The sequence below is a fragment of the Xenopus tropicalis genome, chromosome 2, assembly GCF_000004195.4.
Source record: "Xenopus tropicalis strain Nigerian chromosome 2, UCB_Xtro_10.0, whole genome shotgun sequence".
Taxonomy (NCBI): domain Eukaryota; kingdom Metazoa; phylum Chordata; class Amphibia; order Anura; family Pipidae; genus Xenopus; species Xenopus tropicalis.
This window is the reverse complement of record NC_030678.2, coordinates 57,844,390-57,863,246: the sequence shown is the minus strand read 5'-3', so window position 1 is coordinate 57,863,246 and position 18,857 is coordinate 57,844,390. Positions and strand designations below refer to the sequence as shown.

Below are 18,857 nucleotides of genomic sequence, written 5' to 3'. Positions count from 1 at the left end.
CTTGACAGCTCTGAGAAACAATGGTGTGTAAGTCACTCTGCTATAATAGTTTCAGGGATACCCAAAGTAGCTAGGAAAAACGCTACCCAAACAAGCTTGCAAATGTTACCCTGTAATAGTTTCAGGAACACCACACAGACTGGCACAGACTTCCCTCACACTGCTTTCCCCAATACAGCTTTCTCTCACACAGCTTTCCCTCACACAGCTTTTCCTCGCATAGCTTTCCCTCACACAGCTTTCTCTAACATAGCTTTCCCTCACACAGCTTTCCCTCACACAGCTTTCTCTAACATAGCTTTCCCTCACACAGCTTTCTCTCACATAGCTTTCTCTCACACAGCTTTCTCTAACATAGCTTTCTCTCACACAGCTTTCTCTAACATAGCTTTCCCTCACACAGCTTTCCCTCACACAGCTTTCTCTAACATAGCTTTCCCTCACACAGCTTTCTCTAGCATAGCTTTCCCTCACACAGCTTTCTCTAACATAGCTTTCCCTCACACAGCTTTCCCTCACACAGCTTTCTCTAACATAGCTTTCCCTCACACAGCTTTCTCTCACATAGCTTTCTCTCACACAGCTTTCTCTAACATAGCTTTCTCTCACACAGCTTTCTCTAACATAGCTTTCCCTCACACAGCTTTCCCTCACACAGCTTTCTCTAACATAGCTTTCCCTCACACAGCTTTCTCTAGCATAGCTTTCCCTCACACAGCTTTCTCTAGCATAGCTTTCCCTCACACAGCTTTCTCTAACATAGCTTTCCCTCACACAGCTTTCTCTAACATAGCTTTCCCTCACACAGCTTTCCTCACAGAGCCCCTACAGATTAGCCCCTGAAAAACGAGTGTTCTGCAGAGCAAGTGAGTTCCGGCTAGAAGCGGAAGTCCTGTGAGGAGGAGCCGTGAGTGCGGTGTGACGGAGGGGGGCGCGTAACAGGATACAGCAGCAGTGCCTGTCACCCGATTGCCTTATACTAAAGTTGCTGCACAGCATGGAGAGGGATTTTACCAAGGTATTTATGCCTAACGCATAGTAAATAAATAACATGCTGTGGGGCAGCGTTGTTATTATTTTTTAAGGGGTTAGTTCACTTTGAAATTTAATTTGCATCATGTAAACAAATATATGCTGAGACAATTTTTAACTGATCATTATTTCTGATGGTATTTGAATAATTTACCTTTTGGTTAAACAGCTTTCCAGTTTGGAATTCAGTAGCTATCTGTTGCTAAGGTCCAATTTGTCCTAGCAACCAGGTAGTGGTTCCAATGAGAACCTGAAAATAAATGGTGATGGTCCTCAAAAGAAAGTGAAGGCCCCTGAGGCAGCAGCCCCAATGGCCCCTGCACCACTCAGTCTGATCCTGAGCATGGCTTAAAGGAACAGTAACACCAAAAAATGAAAGTGTATAAAAGTAACTAAAATATAATGTGCTGCTGCCCTGCACTGGTAAAAGTTGTGTGGTTACTTCAGAAAGTCTACTATAATTTATATAAATAAGCTGCTATGTAGCCATGGAGGCAGCCATTCAAAGGAGAAAAGGCACAGGCACTTAGCAGATAACAGATAAAACACTGTTGTATTCTACAGAGCTTATCTGTTATCTGCTATGTAACCTGTGCCTTTTCTCCTTTTTTCCAGCTTGAATGGCTGCCCCGTGGCTACACATCAGCTTATTATATAAATTATAGTAGTGTTACTGTAGCAAACACACCAGTTTTACCAGTGCAGGGCAACAGTGCATTCTATTTTTATTACTTTAAAGCTCTTTCATTTTTTGGTGTTACTGTTCCTTTAATGAAGGACAGGTCATATGAGGCAAATGTAATTGCTTTTGATTATGAGGTTAGTAAGAAGCTAGACAGTGGGGTTGCAGTAGTTATTGTGTAATGATAGTGATCTATTGGATTTCACCAATGTGTTTAATACAGTGCCCCACAAATAATTGCTTTCTAAACTAAGGTCTGTTAAGCTGGCCATACACGCACCGATAATATTGTACGAAACCTCGTTTCGTACGATATTCGGTGCGTGTATGGTATGTCGGCGAGTCGACCGGTATCGCAGGAAGCTGCTGATATCGGCCGACTCGCCGATCGGACCAGTTGGAAAATTTTGATTGGGCGCCATAGAAGGCGCCTGACCAAAATCTCCCTTCAGCGCTGAATCGGCAGAAGGAGGTAGAAATCCTATTGTTTGTAAATGGACAGGAAACTGGCTACAGGATTGGTGGTTGTTAAGGTGTAAGGTTCTTAGTGGGGTTCCGCAGGAATATATTGAATAATAAATCAAGCAATCGTTTCAATTAAGTGATTATATAAACTAAAACAATATCTACACTATTTACAGTTACAAATTAAGTATACAGTATACATTATCGTTACCACCAATGTAAAAGAATAAAGACTGCATGTCTTCCCATGGTGGCTGTCCTCTTGGGGGGTCACTGACCCTGGCAGCCTAAAAACTATTGCCCTAAAAGGTTACAATTTTAATATATCTATTTACTGTATTTCATTATACTGACCTGTCTGTATGCTCACATATAAAAATGATATATGCCAATATCTGTACTAAACTAACAATGGCTCAAATGAAAGTGGAGTTCCTCTAGTCTAAAGGGGTGGCCACTGGTGTGTTGGTTGTTCTTATGGGAGAAAAGAACACAGTCATTCTGTCTATAATCCCCTTTAATGTTCTCCCCCTCTAATGTCCCCTCACAAAGGCCTTTTCTCAGGGAAAAACAACCCCATTATTGTCTTCCCTCATAGTTTTAATTCTCCATCCCTTTTACCAGTTTAGTTGCAAATCTCTGCACTCTCTCCACCTCATTAAAGGAAAACTATACCACCACAATATATACTTAACCAACAGATAGTTTATATTATGTTAAGTGACCTATTAAAGAATGTCACCAAACTGCAATAATTATAAATATTGCCCTTTTACATACTTTCCCTTGATCCACCATTTAGTGATGGGCTGTGTGCTCACTCAGAGATCACATGACCAGAAATAATGCAGCTCTAACTGTAGCAGGAAGAAGTGTGGAAGCAAAAGGTAGAACTCCATCAATTGGCTGAGGGGGCCTAGCATGTATGTGTGCTTTGGCTTGATTGTGTGCACTGTAAATCCTATGATCCCAGGAGGCGGCACTTAGTACTTAAAATGGCAATTTTCTGTTTAGGATTACCCAACACCACATACTACCCAAAAAGTATATTTTAATGAAAATGGTTTATTTAGATCAGCAGTTCTCAACCTGTGGGTCGCGACCCCTTTGGGGGTCGAATGACCTTTTTACAGGGGTCGCCTAAGACCATAATTTTAACTGTATTAAAGGTTCACAGTACTGTAGAAGGAACTTCAAGCACAACCGGACACAGGAGTCTGCTAAAAGGCGATCTTTATTCTTCCATTTAAAATCAGAGGTACTCTGACCACTTTTGGACTGGGTGAGCTTCTTTTGTTTTCAGATGGATACTGTTTGACTGGTTAAATCGTTTATGATTAATTGGGATCTAATGCACTGGACATTGGCTCAGGGTATTTACACCCGGGTCTCTTTTCATATTGGGTACGCTTCTTATTAGTATAACAATTCGTGTTCACCTTTAAGAATATATATTTAGCAATACAGGTTTTTACCCTATTGTGGGTTTTTGTATATTGTATTAAAGGGTCGTGACATTAGAAAGGTTGAGAACAACTGATATAGATGAAGCAGGGTTTTACATATAAGCTTACTTATGCAATACATTTTTATAGAGACCTACATTGTTTTGGGGGTATAGTTTTCCTTTAATATCCTTCTTAAGGAAAGGAGCCCAAACTCAAGATGAGGCCTTACAAGGGACCATTAAGAGGGAAAATTATGTTTTCATTGATAAATTTAATTTTTACTGCAATTTCCCCTTATACAAACAGTAACCCTTACACTATAGATATGACTGAGATGAAGATATAGTACATGAACCTCTAAGAATAATCTTTCATTTTTTTATCCATGAACTAGAGGTGTAAGGGATTAGCAGTCAGAAAACTATTTAAACCTATTTGTGTAATGGAGTTACCCTGAACGATACTTTTCTTTTTTGCAATAGAATGGTAAATAAGAAATTATCCATAAGGGGGCTGCCATATTTTTGCAGCAGGAGTCCATTAGCATTAGAAGCTATAACTGACAGTTTGAAAAGGGACCTAAAGGAGAAAGGAGGTTTAGGAACTTCAAGTTACAATTACTTAAAAAGCAGCTGCATGATCAACAAGGTAACTTTTTATTTACATTAATATTTTGAAGAGTAGTTTTTTTTTAGTGTCAGTATCACTTTAAAGGAGAAAGAAAGGTAAAAACTAAGTAAGCTTTATCAGAAAGGTCTATGTAAATATATCCATAAGCACTTACAGTAATGCTGCACTGAGTTATCTGTCAAAAGATTTGTTGTGTCTGTTTTCCTCTGCCAGAGACACGCAGCTCTCTGCTTTCTCCCCTCTCCTGCTCCCCCCTCCCTCAAGAATGCTAAGAACTCACTCCCCCCCCCTTAGGAATGTGGATCTGAGCCAATCAGCAGGAAGCTGACTCATAGGGGCACATTTACTAAGCCACAAACGGGCCGAATGCGTCCGATTGCGTTTTTTCGTAATGATCGGTATTTTGCGACTTTTTTGTATTTTTTGCGATTTTTTCGGCGTCTTTATGACTTTTTCGTTACCAATACGATTTGTGCGAAAAAACGCGAGTTTTTCGTAGCCATTCCGAAAGTTGCGCAAAATCTGACGATTTTTCGTAGCGTTAAAACTTGCGCAAAAACTTGCGCTTTTTTCGTAGCGTTAAAACTTGCGCGAAACGTCGCACCTTTTAAGTTTTAACGCTACGAAAAAGGCGCAACTTTTTGCGCAAGTTTTAACGCTATGAAAAAATCGCCAGATTTTGCGCAACTTTCGGAATGGCTACGAAAAACTCGCGTTTTTTCGCACAAATCGTATAGGTAACGAAAAAGTCGTAAAGACGCCGAAAAATCGCAAAAAATACGAAAAAGACTTGCTTTTTTTTGGCGATTTCCCGAAATGACGCCGCCGCGTGTGCCATCCCACCGGCGACTTACATTGTCGCCGGTGGGATGGCAGGTGAAGGCAACTCGGGGAGATTAGTCGCCCACGAACAGGGAGTTTTGTCGCGGGCGACTAATCTCCCCGTGTGCCAGAGCCCTTATTGGAAGAAAGGGTACTAAAGGGATAACAAATAAAATTTCCTTTAGTGCTTTAGGGCTGTGGCTCAAGGCTAGAATGCAAATTGCTGGTGGGATGGCATATGTGGTGCTGCGATTTGCCGAAGTCGCTGAAGTTTCCTCTCAAGGCAACTTTGGCGACTTCTGCAAATCGCGGCACCACGTATGCCATTCCCCCGGCGATTTACATTCTGGCCGGTGGGATGGCATTGCAGGGAGATTAGTCGCCCGTGACAACGGCGCAACTAATCTCCTCGTGTGTCACGGCCCTTGTAGTAACACGAATGTCAATAAGCATAGATTAGTTTAAAATAGACAGAATATAAATCCTAATGAATATTTTCATGTTATTAAACGTGTATATAGGTGTAAACTGCTGCTACTTTTGGTAAACCCGGGCCTAAGTTGTTGCAGGATTATTGGCCAGGGACAATCACCCCTTAAACCTCCACATTGACTTCACCCCATAAATGATGTCCTTTTGTGGCTGAGCAATTCAACACTTAAAGGTAAAAAGAAAGAGTCACTGTGGCCCACTTTTGCCATCCCAAGTACATTATAATTTGCCACTCATAGGAACTTAGGAGCTTTCAGATTGCTTATGGCAGGTAGAGGGCTCTTAAATAACTAAACTCACCAGAATAAGAGCTTTTCACCCTGCATTTCCCTGCAGTGAGAAACCGTTTCAAACACCCTTGTGTATGAGCACTAAGAGCAGTAGGGGAGATCTACTTACATAACTGTCACACTAATTGCATGACATTTTTTAAGGGACTTTTTCACAAGCAAGTTATGTTCATGCAATTATGTATTATTAAATATAATTTATATCAGTATTTTATAGCTGTCTGTTGTTTTAAAGCACACTAGTTGCTAACCTGTGGCAGTAAACAAGAACAAATTAAGTAGACACATGTAAGATAAAGATCATTTTTACTTGATAGTGTTTATTTTCTATTGATTTCCTTTAATTGTTATACTGTAGGGAGGCATGAATAGATGAGGAGGTCTTGTCCACAGTTAAATGGGAAGCTAAAAGTCCTTTTTCTGAAGTGGTTCACTTTCTTTCAAAGCAGTAAATGACTGGTTTTATTAACTGGTAATATGAGGGGATCAGACACTCTTTGTCACTCCCTACTGGTTCCATTGTTTTGGAGGGAATAGTTGAAGCTATGAGGCGCTACTAAAACACATCAGAACTCTTCTTACTGTCTGGGTTTAATGCAGTTTATAGATAGAAAGTTAAATTGAAAAAATTACCTATTTGTTTGTTAAGGTACTTTTGATTATGTTCATTTACAACATATAATTGATTTACTTTATTATACAAAAATAGTGTTAGGCTACTTGTTTAAGGATAGTGGCTCTTACAGAAGTTATGGCCACCCTACTAGAGTTTAAGAGAAAATGCCTTTTTGCTCTTGTTGATAGTACTTAAGGCCCAGACTGAAGGTGACATTTCTAGTGAGAATGTATTTAGTGCCAATTGTTTACTTGGTTCTATGGCTGAATGACAGTAAATTATATGGTATTGCATGGTACACTAAACAAATTAGTGGTCAACTGAGAACTGACTAAGCATTCCCCCAGCTGTAGCTTGTTAGACTTTGAGATAAGGAGCAGTTCACTATACAGTGGGATTCTCAGTGGACTGCTTATTTGTTTTAATTATTGTTGTAAGAATAGGAAGTAGAATGTGGCTACTTTTCAATAAATTGCTCATATATTTTCCAGCATTTAACAGTCTGGTGGTGTGTTAAAGCTCAGTTCTGCAGCTAAACTGTAACACCCCAGATAAATTGAAGGGGCTGCTAAAACATCAAACATATTCCTAACTATCAAAATTTTTTTCCAGACAGCCAAAATTGCTGGAATGCTTTAAGATTTCCCATTTAGAATATTCGTAAATCTGTCCATATTCTAATTTTCTAAATAAAACATTTGCCTTGGCATCACTAAGAGACAGTGTAAACTGTAGACTTTCCCCTAATTTGCAAAGTAATTTACTGTAGAGAATAAAATATATCCTAATGCTGTCTTTCCAAGGTATTAATTTTCTTTGGCATTGCTTTATTAGCTGTGTCTGTTGGTATTTTTAGCTACTGAAATCCATTCATTGTGAAATCAGAAACATGTAGAACTGATGTAGAAACACCAACACTCAGCCAAATAATATTGTATTATTTTTTACCTACTTGTGTAATTTTCTGTGTATGCTGGAATAATACACGTTATTTAAGGAACAGTATTCTAATTTTTCAGTATTAATTAAATGTTTAACTCTAGCCTTTCTCATTAAACTAAGAAATAGTTTTTGTTTTTGTTTAGTTTCTGTTTTTGTTATTTTTTTGCACTACATTTTAAAAATTGAAAGTAAAGCCATATTCAGTTTTCACTTCATACAAACCTAATCAAAACAAATTAGTGGTCAACTGAGAACTGACTAAGCATTCTCCCAGCTGTAGCTTGTTAGACTTTGAGATAAGGAGCAGTTCACTATACAGTGGGATTCTCAGTGGACTGCTTATTTGTTTCAATTATTGTTCTAAGAATAGGAAGTAGAATGTGGCTACTTTCAGTTTCAGATTGCCCCATTCAGTATAACAAATATCAAAAACAACAGGCCAAAAGTATGTTTAGCTCAAGTCCCATTGAATGAACTAATGTCAAATGTATAGGGTATACTGCCATTTTATTGGCTGGATGCAATGCCACTCTCTGTTTAATGATGGGATATTCATGTATCAAAGGATACTGTCATGATTTTTAAGGTGTACTTTTTATTTCTAAACACTGTTTACATAGAAAATAATTAATTCTACTATTTAAAATTGTATTCTTGAACCAACAAATGTATTATTTTTTAGTAGTAATATTGGTGTGTAGGAGCCATCTCAGTGCATTGTACCTGATTCTGAGCTTTCAGATGGAGCCAATGCTACACATTAAAACTGCTTTCAGATAACCTATTGTTTCTCTTACATCAGTTTGGACAAGTGGAGTAGTCCCAAGAGACTTCCCTCTTTGTCACTGTAGTGACGCTAAATTTTGGGGGGAAATGCTTGAAATTGCACTTTTCTCACTACACTTGCCAATATAAATAAGCCCTATGGATAGGTAAATTGTTTCTTCAAAAATTGGCATGTGAACAATAATGCATGAATTCATGAATGTCCTGAATGTCCTTGGTTTGTTATACTCAAGAACAGTAAATATAATGTCTGTACCTACCCATATTTTGTATTTTATGTGTTTTAATGCATTTATTATGTTTGTTTTTTTAATTTATTATTACTACACTTTATAATGCTTTTTATAAAAGTGATAAGTAATTTCTTGTGATTAATTTAGAATGGGTCTTGATTGATCTTCTAATCTAGAGGCCTATTTATTGGAGCTACTTAAGGCCTTTATGCTTTATTTACAATCGCATACACAGAATACCTAAGCCGAAAATAGAACCAGATAAAGCCCCCAAGGGATGTTATCATGCAACAACTTTTTTTTTTTTTATAAAAGAAAGGCTACTGCATCCGCAAGGAAAAAATAGAATTGGCCCCTAAAATTTCAGCAAATAAAAGTATACTCAGACCCCTCCCGGCCATGCTGTCCAAACGCAAAACCTACTGGAGATTACTACCATGCTTTGCCAACACAACATACCATACCGATGGGGATATCCTGTCAAGCTTATAATATTACGCAACTGTACTCCAACAATACTAGCTTCCTTAGAAGACACCAAAACAGCCTTAGCAAGATGGAACATAACACCACATCCAAACAACAATGGCGCACCACAAGGGAGTCCCCTCAATCTTAACCTCGCAAACTAACTAAAGAATGGAACAGCATTTCAGATGAATGACAAGCAGCCAATTACAAGGCCAGGGCTTCATAGTTTACAAAACCTACAAATTCAGCTATAGATTATAACTGGAGGGGAGAAAAAAAACATATTCCCAACAGTATAAAGAAAAGAACAGAATCCTGAGTGAACCTCAAGGTTTTCACTGTTTTTGAAATACTAGCTACTCTCCCTGACTCCATTTCCTGTCATTTTTGGGGTCCCTCACATGGAAACACCATGCTACAGTTTACATAGAATTGTGGCCCTCCTTAAAACAGGGGTCTGTCATTTTATCTGCCAATATCCTTTTTAAACACCATGGGGTGGATTACCTGACATAGGCTTATTTGCACTAGTGCAGTTATGCATAGAAACCAATCATATCCCTGCTTTCATTTTTATCTTTAGTAGACTGCTCAAAACTGATTGGTTGGTAATAATAACGAAACTGGCACTGGGCTGCCAACTTGTTCTTGTCTCTCAGGGACCCCCTTTGCTGCTCTGAATGAGAGCAGTAGATAACTTCACCAATTTCTGTACAGTACCTAGTGTCCCCCCTGGGAAACAGGGGCTAGTGGCATGCCAAGTTGCAAGCCACCCCCCAGTGATCCTATTCACTTACCTATGCTGCCACTTCTTCAAAAAATGCACCTATCTCTCTTTCTGCTTTAAAGATGAATACGACTGGGAGAACCTAAAATTAGTAGCACAGATCTAATGCTCAGTATTTCATATGTGTGTGTAAATACCTCCACTGATATACACAGAGCTGTAGACTGTTATAGTTAAATTGCTTGTGCTTAAAACAAAATGATCTAACCATTATGAGCTGATATTAGGCCAAGAAGAGCTCATTTATTGATAGCAGAGATGCTATTTTTCAGCTTGTAGACTAATTAAACCTGCCGTGTTCAGATTGTTTAAATTTCAATGAAGCATGATATTGCAAAGGAAGATACGCTTATAAAGGTATCAGACCACTGAGTTACTGAATAGAGCTGCGTGTACTATACCTAATTTTAAGAGGCAGTTCGTTTCTTGATTATGTTTTTCTTGTTCCACTGCTGTTTGGACATTTTATTCTATTCTTTGTTCACTCTATTTATGGCAACACTATAAAGTATCCTTTTGAAATGCTGCTTGCAGGGCAAGCCTATTACCCACATACAAGCATTCTGGTCGTCAGGTCATTTTTTAAGCATTTTGCATTGTATTTGTTTATTTATGTAGCATATATAGTAAAGGTATGGGACCTATTATCCAGAATGCTTGGAACCTGGGGTTTTCTGGATAAGGGATCTTTCCATAATTTGGATCTCCATAACTTAAGTCTGCTAAAAATGATTTAAATATTAAATAAACCCAATAGGATTGTTTTGCCTCCAATAAGGATTAATTATACCTTAGTTGGGATCAAGAAGGTACTGTTTTATTATTTCAGAGGAAGAGGAAATCATTTTAAAAAATTTTAATTACCTTATTTTCCGGCGTATAAGACGACTGGGCATATAAGACGACCCCCAACTTTTCCAGTTAAAATATAGAGTTTGGAATATACTCGCCGTATAAGACTACCCCTCTTCCAACGCACACCAAATAAAAATTAACCCTTTAAGTGCCAAGGGACGTAGATTCTACGTCCCAGGTACCAAGGGACCAAAGTGCCATGGGACGTAGAATCTACGTCCAATGGCACTGTCGGGTTTACAAGCGCTGCGCTCGCTTTTAAAGCAGCGCAGCGCTTGTAAACCCCTCAGATCCCCCTAGGCAACGAGCAATGAAGACATACTCACCGATCCGGGTCCCCCAGCCGCACCGATCGCGTCGCCAGCCAATGACAGCAGTGGACACGCGTTGATGACGTGTCCACTGCTGTCCCTTTAAATAGCGCCGCCTACTGTCGGCTCCCTCACTCCTGCTGCGCACTTCGGACAAGATGGAGCTCCCCTGCTGCCTTCCTGCTGGATTGATCGCCCCTGATCGCCCCTGATCGTCTGCCTGCCTTGGGTAAGCTGAACTACAACTCTCTACCACTGTTTATTTTGCTTATTTCTATCTCAACTGTCTAAAAAATTTTTTTTTTTTTTTTTTGCATTTTTTCTTCTATCTTTGTCATTATTACACTTTTGTACACATACACACTTATTTACAACTTTCCCAAGCACACACAGACACTTACACACACACTTACACTTACACTTTTTTTTTTTTTTTTTTTTTTTTTTTTCTTTCTTTCTTTTCTTTTCTTTCTGTCTTTGCTTTCTTTGGCAGTCTTTTTTTTTACTAAAACTTTATTTCTGATCTTGCTCTATAATTATCTGATTTATTTGGTTGCATTTTAGTGTTTTTTTGGCATTTTCATAATTGATTTCTGTTTTTGAATTATTCTAACAGGCTGGTGGCTGGTTGAATCAACTTGCTTTCATTTCAACTAAAAAGGGATAAGTATTCTTTACTAACTTTATCAAAACCATTGTGTTTTTTTACTGTTGGGTTTTATTTATTTTTTTCATAAGTAATTGTTGTTTTTGGAGCTAATTTACAAAGTTTGTGGGATCCATAGGCTTACAGCAGGTTACATTCCCTTGTAATTACCCTCAGCTTGAGGAGGGTGGGGTTTGATTAGTTCACCTTTACAGACTGCATAAATAGAACCACAGGCAGTCCAGTGAGCTGCTTACTAACAGGCTGGTGGCTGGTTGAATCAACTTGCTTTCATTTCAACTAAAAAGGGATAAGTATTCTTTACTAACTTTATCAAAACCATTGTGTTTTTTTACTGTTGGGTTTTATTTATTTTTTTCATAAGTAATTGTTGTTTTTGGAGCTAATTTACAAAGTTTGTGGGATCCATAGGCTTACAGCAGGTTACATTCCCTTGTAATTACCCTCAGCTTGAGGAGGGTGGGGTTTGATTAGTTCACCTTTACAGACTGCATAAATAGAACCACAGGCAGTCCAGTGAGCTGCTTACTAACAGGCTGGTGGCTGGTTGAATCAACTTGCTTTCATTTCAACTAAAAAGGGATAAGTATTCTTTACTAACTTTATCAAAACCATTGTGTTTTTTTACTGTTGGGTTTTATTTATTTTTTTCATAAGTAATTGTTGTTTTTGGAGCTAATTTACAAAGTTTGTGGGATCCATAGGCTTACAGCAGGTTACATTCCCTTGTAATTACCCTCAGCTTGAGGAGGGTGGGGTTTGATTAGTTCACCTTTACAGACTGCATAAATAGAACCACAGGCAGTCCAGTGAGCTGCTTACTAACAGGCTGGTGGCTGGTTGAATCAACTTGCTTTCATTTCAACTAAAAAGGGATAAGTATTCTTTACTAACTTTATCAAAACCATTGTGTTTTTTTACTGTTGGGTTTTATTTATTTTTTTCATAAGTAATTGTTGTTTTTGGAGCTAATTTACAAAGTTTGTGGGATCCATAGGCTTACAGCAGGTTACATTCCCTTGTAATTACCCTCAGCTTGAGGAGGGTGGGGTTTGATTAGTTCACCTTTACAGACTGCATAAATAGAACCACAGGCAGTCCAGTGAGCTGCTTACTAACAGGCTGGTGGCTGGTTGAATCAACTTGCTTTCATTTCAACTAAAAAGGGATAAGTATTCTTTACTAACTTTATCAAAACCATTGTGTTTTTTTACTGTTGGGTTTTATTTATTTTTTTCATAAGTAATTGTTGTTTTTGGAGCTAATTTACAAAGTTTGTGGGATCCATAGGCTTACAGCAGGTTACATTCCCTTGTAATTACCCTCAGCTTGAGGAGGGTGGGGTTTGATTAGTTCACCTTTACAGACTGCATAAATAGAACCACAGGCAGTCCAGTGAGCTGCTTACTAACAGGCTGGTGGCTGGTTGAATCAACTTGCTTTCATTTCAACTAAAAAGGGATAAGTATTCTTTACTAACTTTATCAAAACCATTGTGTTTTTTTACTGTTGGGTTTTATTTATTTTTTTCATAAGTAATTGTTGTTTTTGGAGCTAATTTACAAAGTTTGTGGGATCCATAGGCTTACAGCAGGTTACATTCCCTTGTAATTACCCTCAGCTTGAGGAGGGTGGGGTTTGATTAGTTCACCTTTACAGACTGCATAAATAGAACCACAGGCACTCCAGTGGAGCTTGCTCTGGTGGTAGGTGCTCTGTAAGTGATTGCTCTTTAAGTGGGACTCTGTAAGTGGAGTTATAAACTCAGGGAGTTAAACACTAAGGGAGTTAAAAACAAGGTAAAACAAGGTATTTACTACAAGTCCTTTCACCTATTTTTGTTTAACTGTTCTTGTAACTGGGAGAATGAGTGGTAGCAACATTGAAGGTCTGACACAGTGCACAGCCTGCCACATGTATGCAGTTGTGGAACAACAGTTCCAAAGTGCATACCTCTGTTGTGGATGTGAGCGAATTGCCACTTTAGAGGCTCGCGTTAGAGTCCTAGAGGAACACGTCGCAACACTGCGTTCAATCAACAATCTTGAGAGGGGTCTCTTGTTAACTGAACAAGAACTAGTGGGGTCAGATAGTAGGGGGGGAGGGGAGCAGCAAAAGGATGATAGGGCAGTAAGCTGGGTGACAGTTAGAAAATCTAGTGTGGGGAAAAGGAAAAGGGAGGCTGCTCCAGGGTTTGCGCATCCCAACAGATTTGCCAGATTGTGTGAAGAAGATGGGAGTGTGAACTCTGGATTGGCGGTTCTAGGTGAGGCTGATCTCTCTAACAGCCGGGAGACCAGTTTCACTAGTAGTGGTGGGGAGGAGAGCAGAGCTAGGCCTAAACAGATGGTGGTTATAGGGGATTCGATCATTAGGAAAGTGGACAGGGTAATCTGTCAAGCGGATCGCTTCAACCGGACAGTTTGCTGTCTTCCTGGTGCCAGGGTTCGGCATGTGGTTGATCGGGTTGACACATTATTGGGAGGGGCTGGGCAAGACCCGGCTGTCTTGGTACATATCGGTACTAACGACAAAATGAACGGTAGGTGGGGGACTTTAAAGAGTGAGTTCAGGGATCTAGGCTCTAAGATTAGGCAAAGGTCCTCCAATGTCATTTTTTCGGAAATTTTGCCGGTGCCGCGTGCAAGTTTAGGGAGACAGCGGGAGCTTAGGGAGCTAAATGCGTGGCTAAAGTCTTGGTGTAGGAAGGAAGGGTTTGGGTTCCTAGAGCACTGGGCTGACTTTTCCTTGGGGTACAATCTATACAGCCCTGACGGATTGCACCTCAATGGAAGGGGGTCTGCTGTGCTAGGGGAGAGAATGGTTAAGAGGTTGGAGGAGTGTTTAAACTAGACAAGGGGGGGGTGGGTGAGCTAGAATTCCATGGGAAAATTAGTGTAGACGGGGTAGGGGGACTAGCAAAGGATTGTGGGGGAGGAGTGAGGGGGGCATATAGTTTATCAGATAAGGAGCTTCCGTTACAAGGAAAGCAGTCTCATAATTGCCTTAGCTCTAATTCTCCCTTAGCTAATGTAAACATCAGAGGGAGAAGTAATAATCTCCGCTGCATGCTGGCTAATGCGCGTAGCTTGTCGGGTAAATTAGGGGAGCTGCAAGCTATTGCATGTATTGAAAATTATGATTTAATAGGTATCACTGAGACCTGGTGGGATGATAAATGCGACTGGGCTGTGAATTTAAATGGGTATACACTTTTTAGGAGGGACAGAGAGATTAAAAAGGGTGGAGGGGTTTGTCTTTACGTAAAGTCAGACTTAAAGCCATGTAATAAAGACATTACCAATGAAAACGTCGAATCTCTTTGGGTAGAAATTTCAGTAGGGCTGAAGGTCACAAAGAAAATGATCATTGGTGTATGTTATAAACCACCCCGTATAGATGAGGGGGATGAGGCCCAGCTATTGTTGCAAATGGAGGAGGCTTCAAAACTGGGTCAAGTTGTTGTTATGGGGGACTTTAATTATCCGGACATTGACTGGAGTAATGGGGTGGCTAAGTCAGAAAAAGCTAGTAGGTTTGTAAATATGCTAAATGACAACTTTTTATTTCAGGCAGTTCAAGAACCCACTAGGAATGACGCTATTTTGGACCTGGTGATTTCTAATAATAATGAACTTATCTCTAACATTTGTGTGGGTGAGCATTTGGGGAACAGTGATCACAACATGGTCTCCTTTGAGATAATGCTGCAGAGACAGCGCTATAAGGGAGTAACTAAAACACTCAATTTTAGACGTGCAGACTTTGCCAGTATAAGGGCATCTCTGCAATGTGTCAACTGGGAAAGGCTTTTCATGGGGTTAGACACAGAAGGAAAATGGAACATCTTTAAAACATTGCTTTGTAGGTATACGCAACAGTATATCCCCCTAGTAAGCAAGGAGAGGCATCGCAAAGCAAAACCTTTATGGCTGAATAAAAGTGTTATTGTCGAGGTTGGTAAGAAAAAACGTGCTTTTAGGGCATTCAAGTTAGCTGGGACAGCAGAAACTTTCATCAGGTACAAGGAAGCAAATAAAGCATGCAAAAAAGCTATCAGGCAAGCTAAAATAGAGATGGAAAGGGATATTGCTGCTAGGAGTAAAAAGAATCCAAAATTATTTTTTAATTATGTGAATAGTAAAAAAATGAAGCAAGAAGGGGTGGGAACTTTATTATCACGGGGGGGTACGTTGGTTGATGAAAACGGGGAAAAAGCTGAAATTTTGAACTCTTATTTTTCATCTGTCTATACATCTGAGGAGCCAGATAATGAAGGCTTCCCTTGTAATATGCCCAGTTCTAGTAATTTAGCTACTGACGCATGGGTCACTCGGGAGGAAATTCAAAAGAGACTTGAACATGTAAAGGTAAACAAAGGTCCAGGGCCGGATGGGATTCATCCCAGGGTATTAAATGAGCTGAGCGCTGTGATTGCCAAACCTCTTCACTTAATTTTTCAGGATTCATTGAGGTCTGGCATGGTGCCAAGAGACTGGCGGATTGCTAATGTGGTGCCGTTATTTAAAAAGGGATCCCGTTCTCAGCCTGAAAACTATAGGCCTGTTAGTCTGACATCAGTAGTAGGAAAACTTTTGGAAGGGGTAATAAGGGATAGGGTACTTGAATACATTGCAGTTCACAATACTATTAGTTTGTGCCAGCATGGTTTTATGCGTAACAGATCTTGCCAGACTAATTTAGTTGCCTTTTATGAGGAGGTGAGTAGGAACCTTGATGCTGGAATGGCAGTTGATGTCATCTACTTGGACTTTGCTAAAGCGTTTGATACAGTACCTCACAGAAGGTTAATGATCAAATTAAGGAATATTGGCCTAGAACATAATATTTGTAATTGGATAGAGAACTGGCTGAAGGATAGAGTACAAAGAGTGGTTGTAAATGGAACATTTTCTAATTGGACCAGTGTGGTTAGTGGAGTACCGCAGGGGTCAGTCCTTGGGCCTTTGCTGTTTAACTTGTTTATTAATGACCTGGAGGTGGGCATAGACAGTATTGTTTCTATTTTTGCTGATGACACAAAATTGTGCAAAACTATAAGTTCCATGCAGGATGCTGCCGCTTTGCAGAGCGATTTGACAAAATTAGATAACTGGGCAGCAAACTGGAAAATGAGGTTCAATGTTGATAAGTGCAAAGTTATGCACTTTGGTAGAAATAATATAAACGCAAACTATCTACTGAATGGTAGTGTGTTGGGGGTTTCCTTAATGGAGAAGGATCTAGGGGTTTTTGTTGATAACAAGTTGTCTAATTCCAGGCAGTGTCATTCTGTGGCTACTAAAGCAAATAAAGTGCTGTCTTGTATAAAAAAGGGCATTGACTCAAGGGATGAGAACATAATTTTGCCCCTTTATAGGTCCCTGGTAAGGCCTCACCTTGAGTATGCAGTGCAGTTTTGGGCTCCAGTCCTTAAGAAGGATATTAATGAGCTGGAGAGAGTGCAGAGACGTGCAACTAAACTGGTTAAGGGGATGGAAGATTTAAACTATGAGGTTAGACTGTCGAGGTTGGGGTTGTTTTCTCTGGAAAAGAGGCGCTTGCGAGGGGACATGATTACTCTGTACAAGTACATTAGAGGGGATTATAGGCAGTTGGGGGATGTTCTTTTTTCCCATAAAAACAATCAACGCACCAGAGGTCACCCCTTTAGATTAGAGGAACGGAGCTTCCATTTGAAGCAGCGTAGGTGGTTTTTCACGGTGAGGGCAGTGAGGTTATGGAATGCCCTTCCTAGTGATGTGGTAATGGCAGATTCTGTTAATGCCTTTAAGAGGGGCCTGGATGAGTTCTTGATCAATCAGAATATCCAAGGCTATTGTGATACTAATATCTACAGTTAGTACTAGTGGTTGTATTTATAGTTTATGTATGTGAGTATAGATTGGTAGGTGTGGGTTAGGTGTGCTGGGTTTACTTGGATGGGTTGAACTTGATGGACACAGGTCTTTTTTCAACCCTATGTAACTATGTAACTATGTAACTATGTAACTATGTATTGCACTGTAACTTTTTTTATTGCTATTTGGTGCTGAATTTGCAGTGACGTTGGTGGATCCAGGGCTCTGACCACCAATTTCATTGCAATTATTGTTCTTCTGTTGGTTTAGGTGGTTTTATTGGATTTTACGGTGTTTTATCTTTGCATTGTTCTTTATTGTGTGTTTAGTGCCCCCAAAAAGGTTGCTTTTGCAGTGACATTGGTGGATCCAGGGCTCTTACCGATTTCATTGCAACTATTGTTCTTTGATTGCTTTTAGTGGTTTTATTCCATTTGATTTCAGTTGTTCTAGAAAGGTCCAGAGGTGCTAAGATTGTTCTGGTAGTTTCTATTGCCAAGGGTTAGGCTGATGCCACACGAGGCGTAGGGCTGATTTTTTCAGCAAGTGGAAAAACGCTTGCCGAAAATTCAGCCCTACGCCTGCTACTTGTTCCTGCACCCGAATGAATGGGATACGCTCGGGTGCAGGCACGTGTAGCCGATATACGCATGAAAACGCGAGACTTTGCATTCTCACGCGTTTTCATGCGTATATCGGCTACATGTGCCTGCACCCGAGCGTATCCCATTCATTCGGGTGCAGGCAAAAAAAAAGGGGTGCATAGAGTGCAGCCCCAATATTATGCATTTTCAGGTTTGGCGGCCATGTACTTATGTGCAACCAGACATAGGTATCGTTTTATTCAGGGGAACTTGCAGATTGATGGTTAGTAAGTTTTTGGTAGTTGCCATGGAGATTTTGGGGAGAAATCTAGGTTTTTTATCTGGTTTTTCCTTGATTTCTGACCAAAGCGCTGACTTCTGCAAGGGACTGCGGCCACAATTTTCCATGTAGAAAGAGAAGAGTGGCGTCTCTGAATAGCTGAAGGTGTGCACTTTTCGTAAATATATAGATTGTGGGGGTTATCTCACAGGTAGGGGGGGTTAACACTGAAAAACTGCAGGTAGTGCACATAGAGCGCAGCCCCCAAAATTTCAACTGAAATTGCCCTTATGCATTGCCCCTGTTTGGGGGCATTTGGTGGCCACGTCTTTATGTGCACCCATACATATGGGGTATCGTTTTATTCAGGGGAACTTGCAAATTGAGGTTTAGTAAGTTTTTGGTAGTTGCCATGGAGATTTTGGGGAGAAATCTAGGTTTTTTATCTGGTTTTTCCTTGATTTCTGACCAAAATCTAGGTTTGTATCTGGTTTTTCCTTGATTTCTGACCAAAGCGCTGACTTCTGCAAGGGACTACGGCCACAATTTTCCATGTAGAAAGAGAAGAGTGGCGTCTCTGAATAGCTGAAGGTGTGCACTTTT

The 18,857-nt window shown here is 39.9% G+C and overlaps 1 protein-coding gene across 2 annotated transcripts in view; it reads left to right on the top strand.

Moving 5' to 3' along the window:
- Positions 1 to 200: 200 nt before the first annotated feature.
- Positions 201 to 18,857, top strand: part of LOC116408821 (cyclic AMP receptor-like protein A) — a 262,366-nt gene continuing 243,709 nt past the window's right edge. Inside the window, exon 1 of one of the 2 annotated variants that reach the window (XM_031896807.1) lies at positions 201 to 1,018. In XM_031896807.1, coding sequence (XP_031752667.1) covers positions 998 to 1,018 — 21 coding nt within the window. In that variant the 5' untranslated portion in view covers positions 201 to 997. The remainder of the gene's footprint in view (positions 1,019 to 18,857) is intronic. The other variant, XM_031896805.1, reaches the window with a different exon arrangement.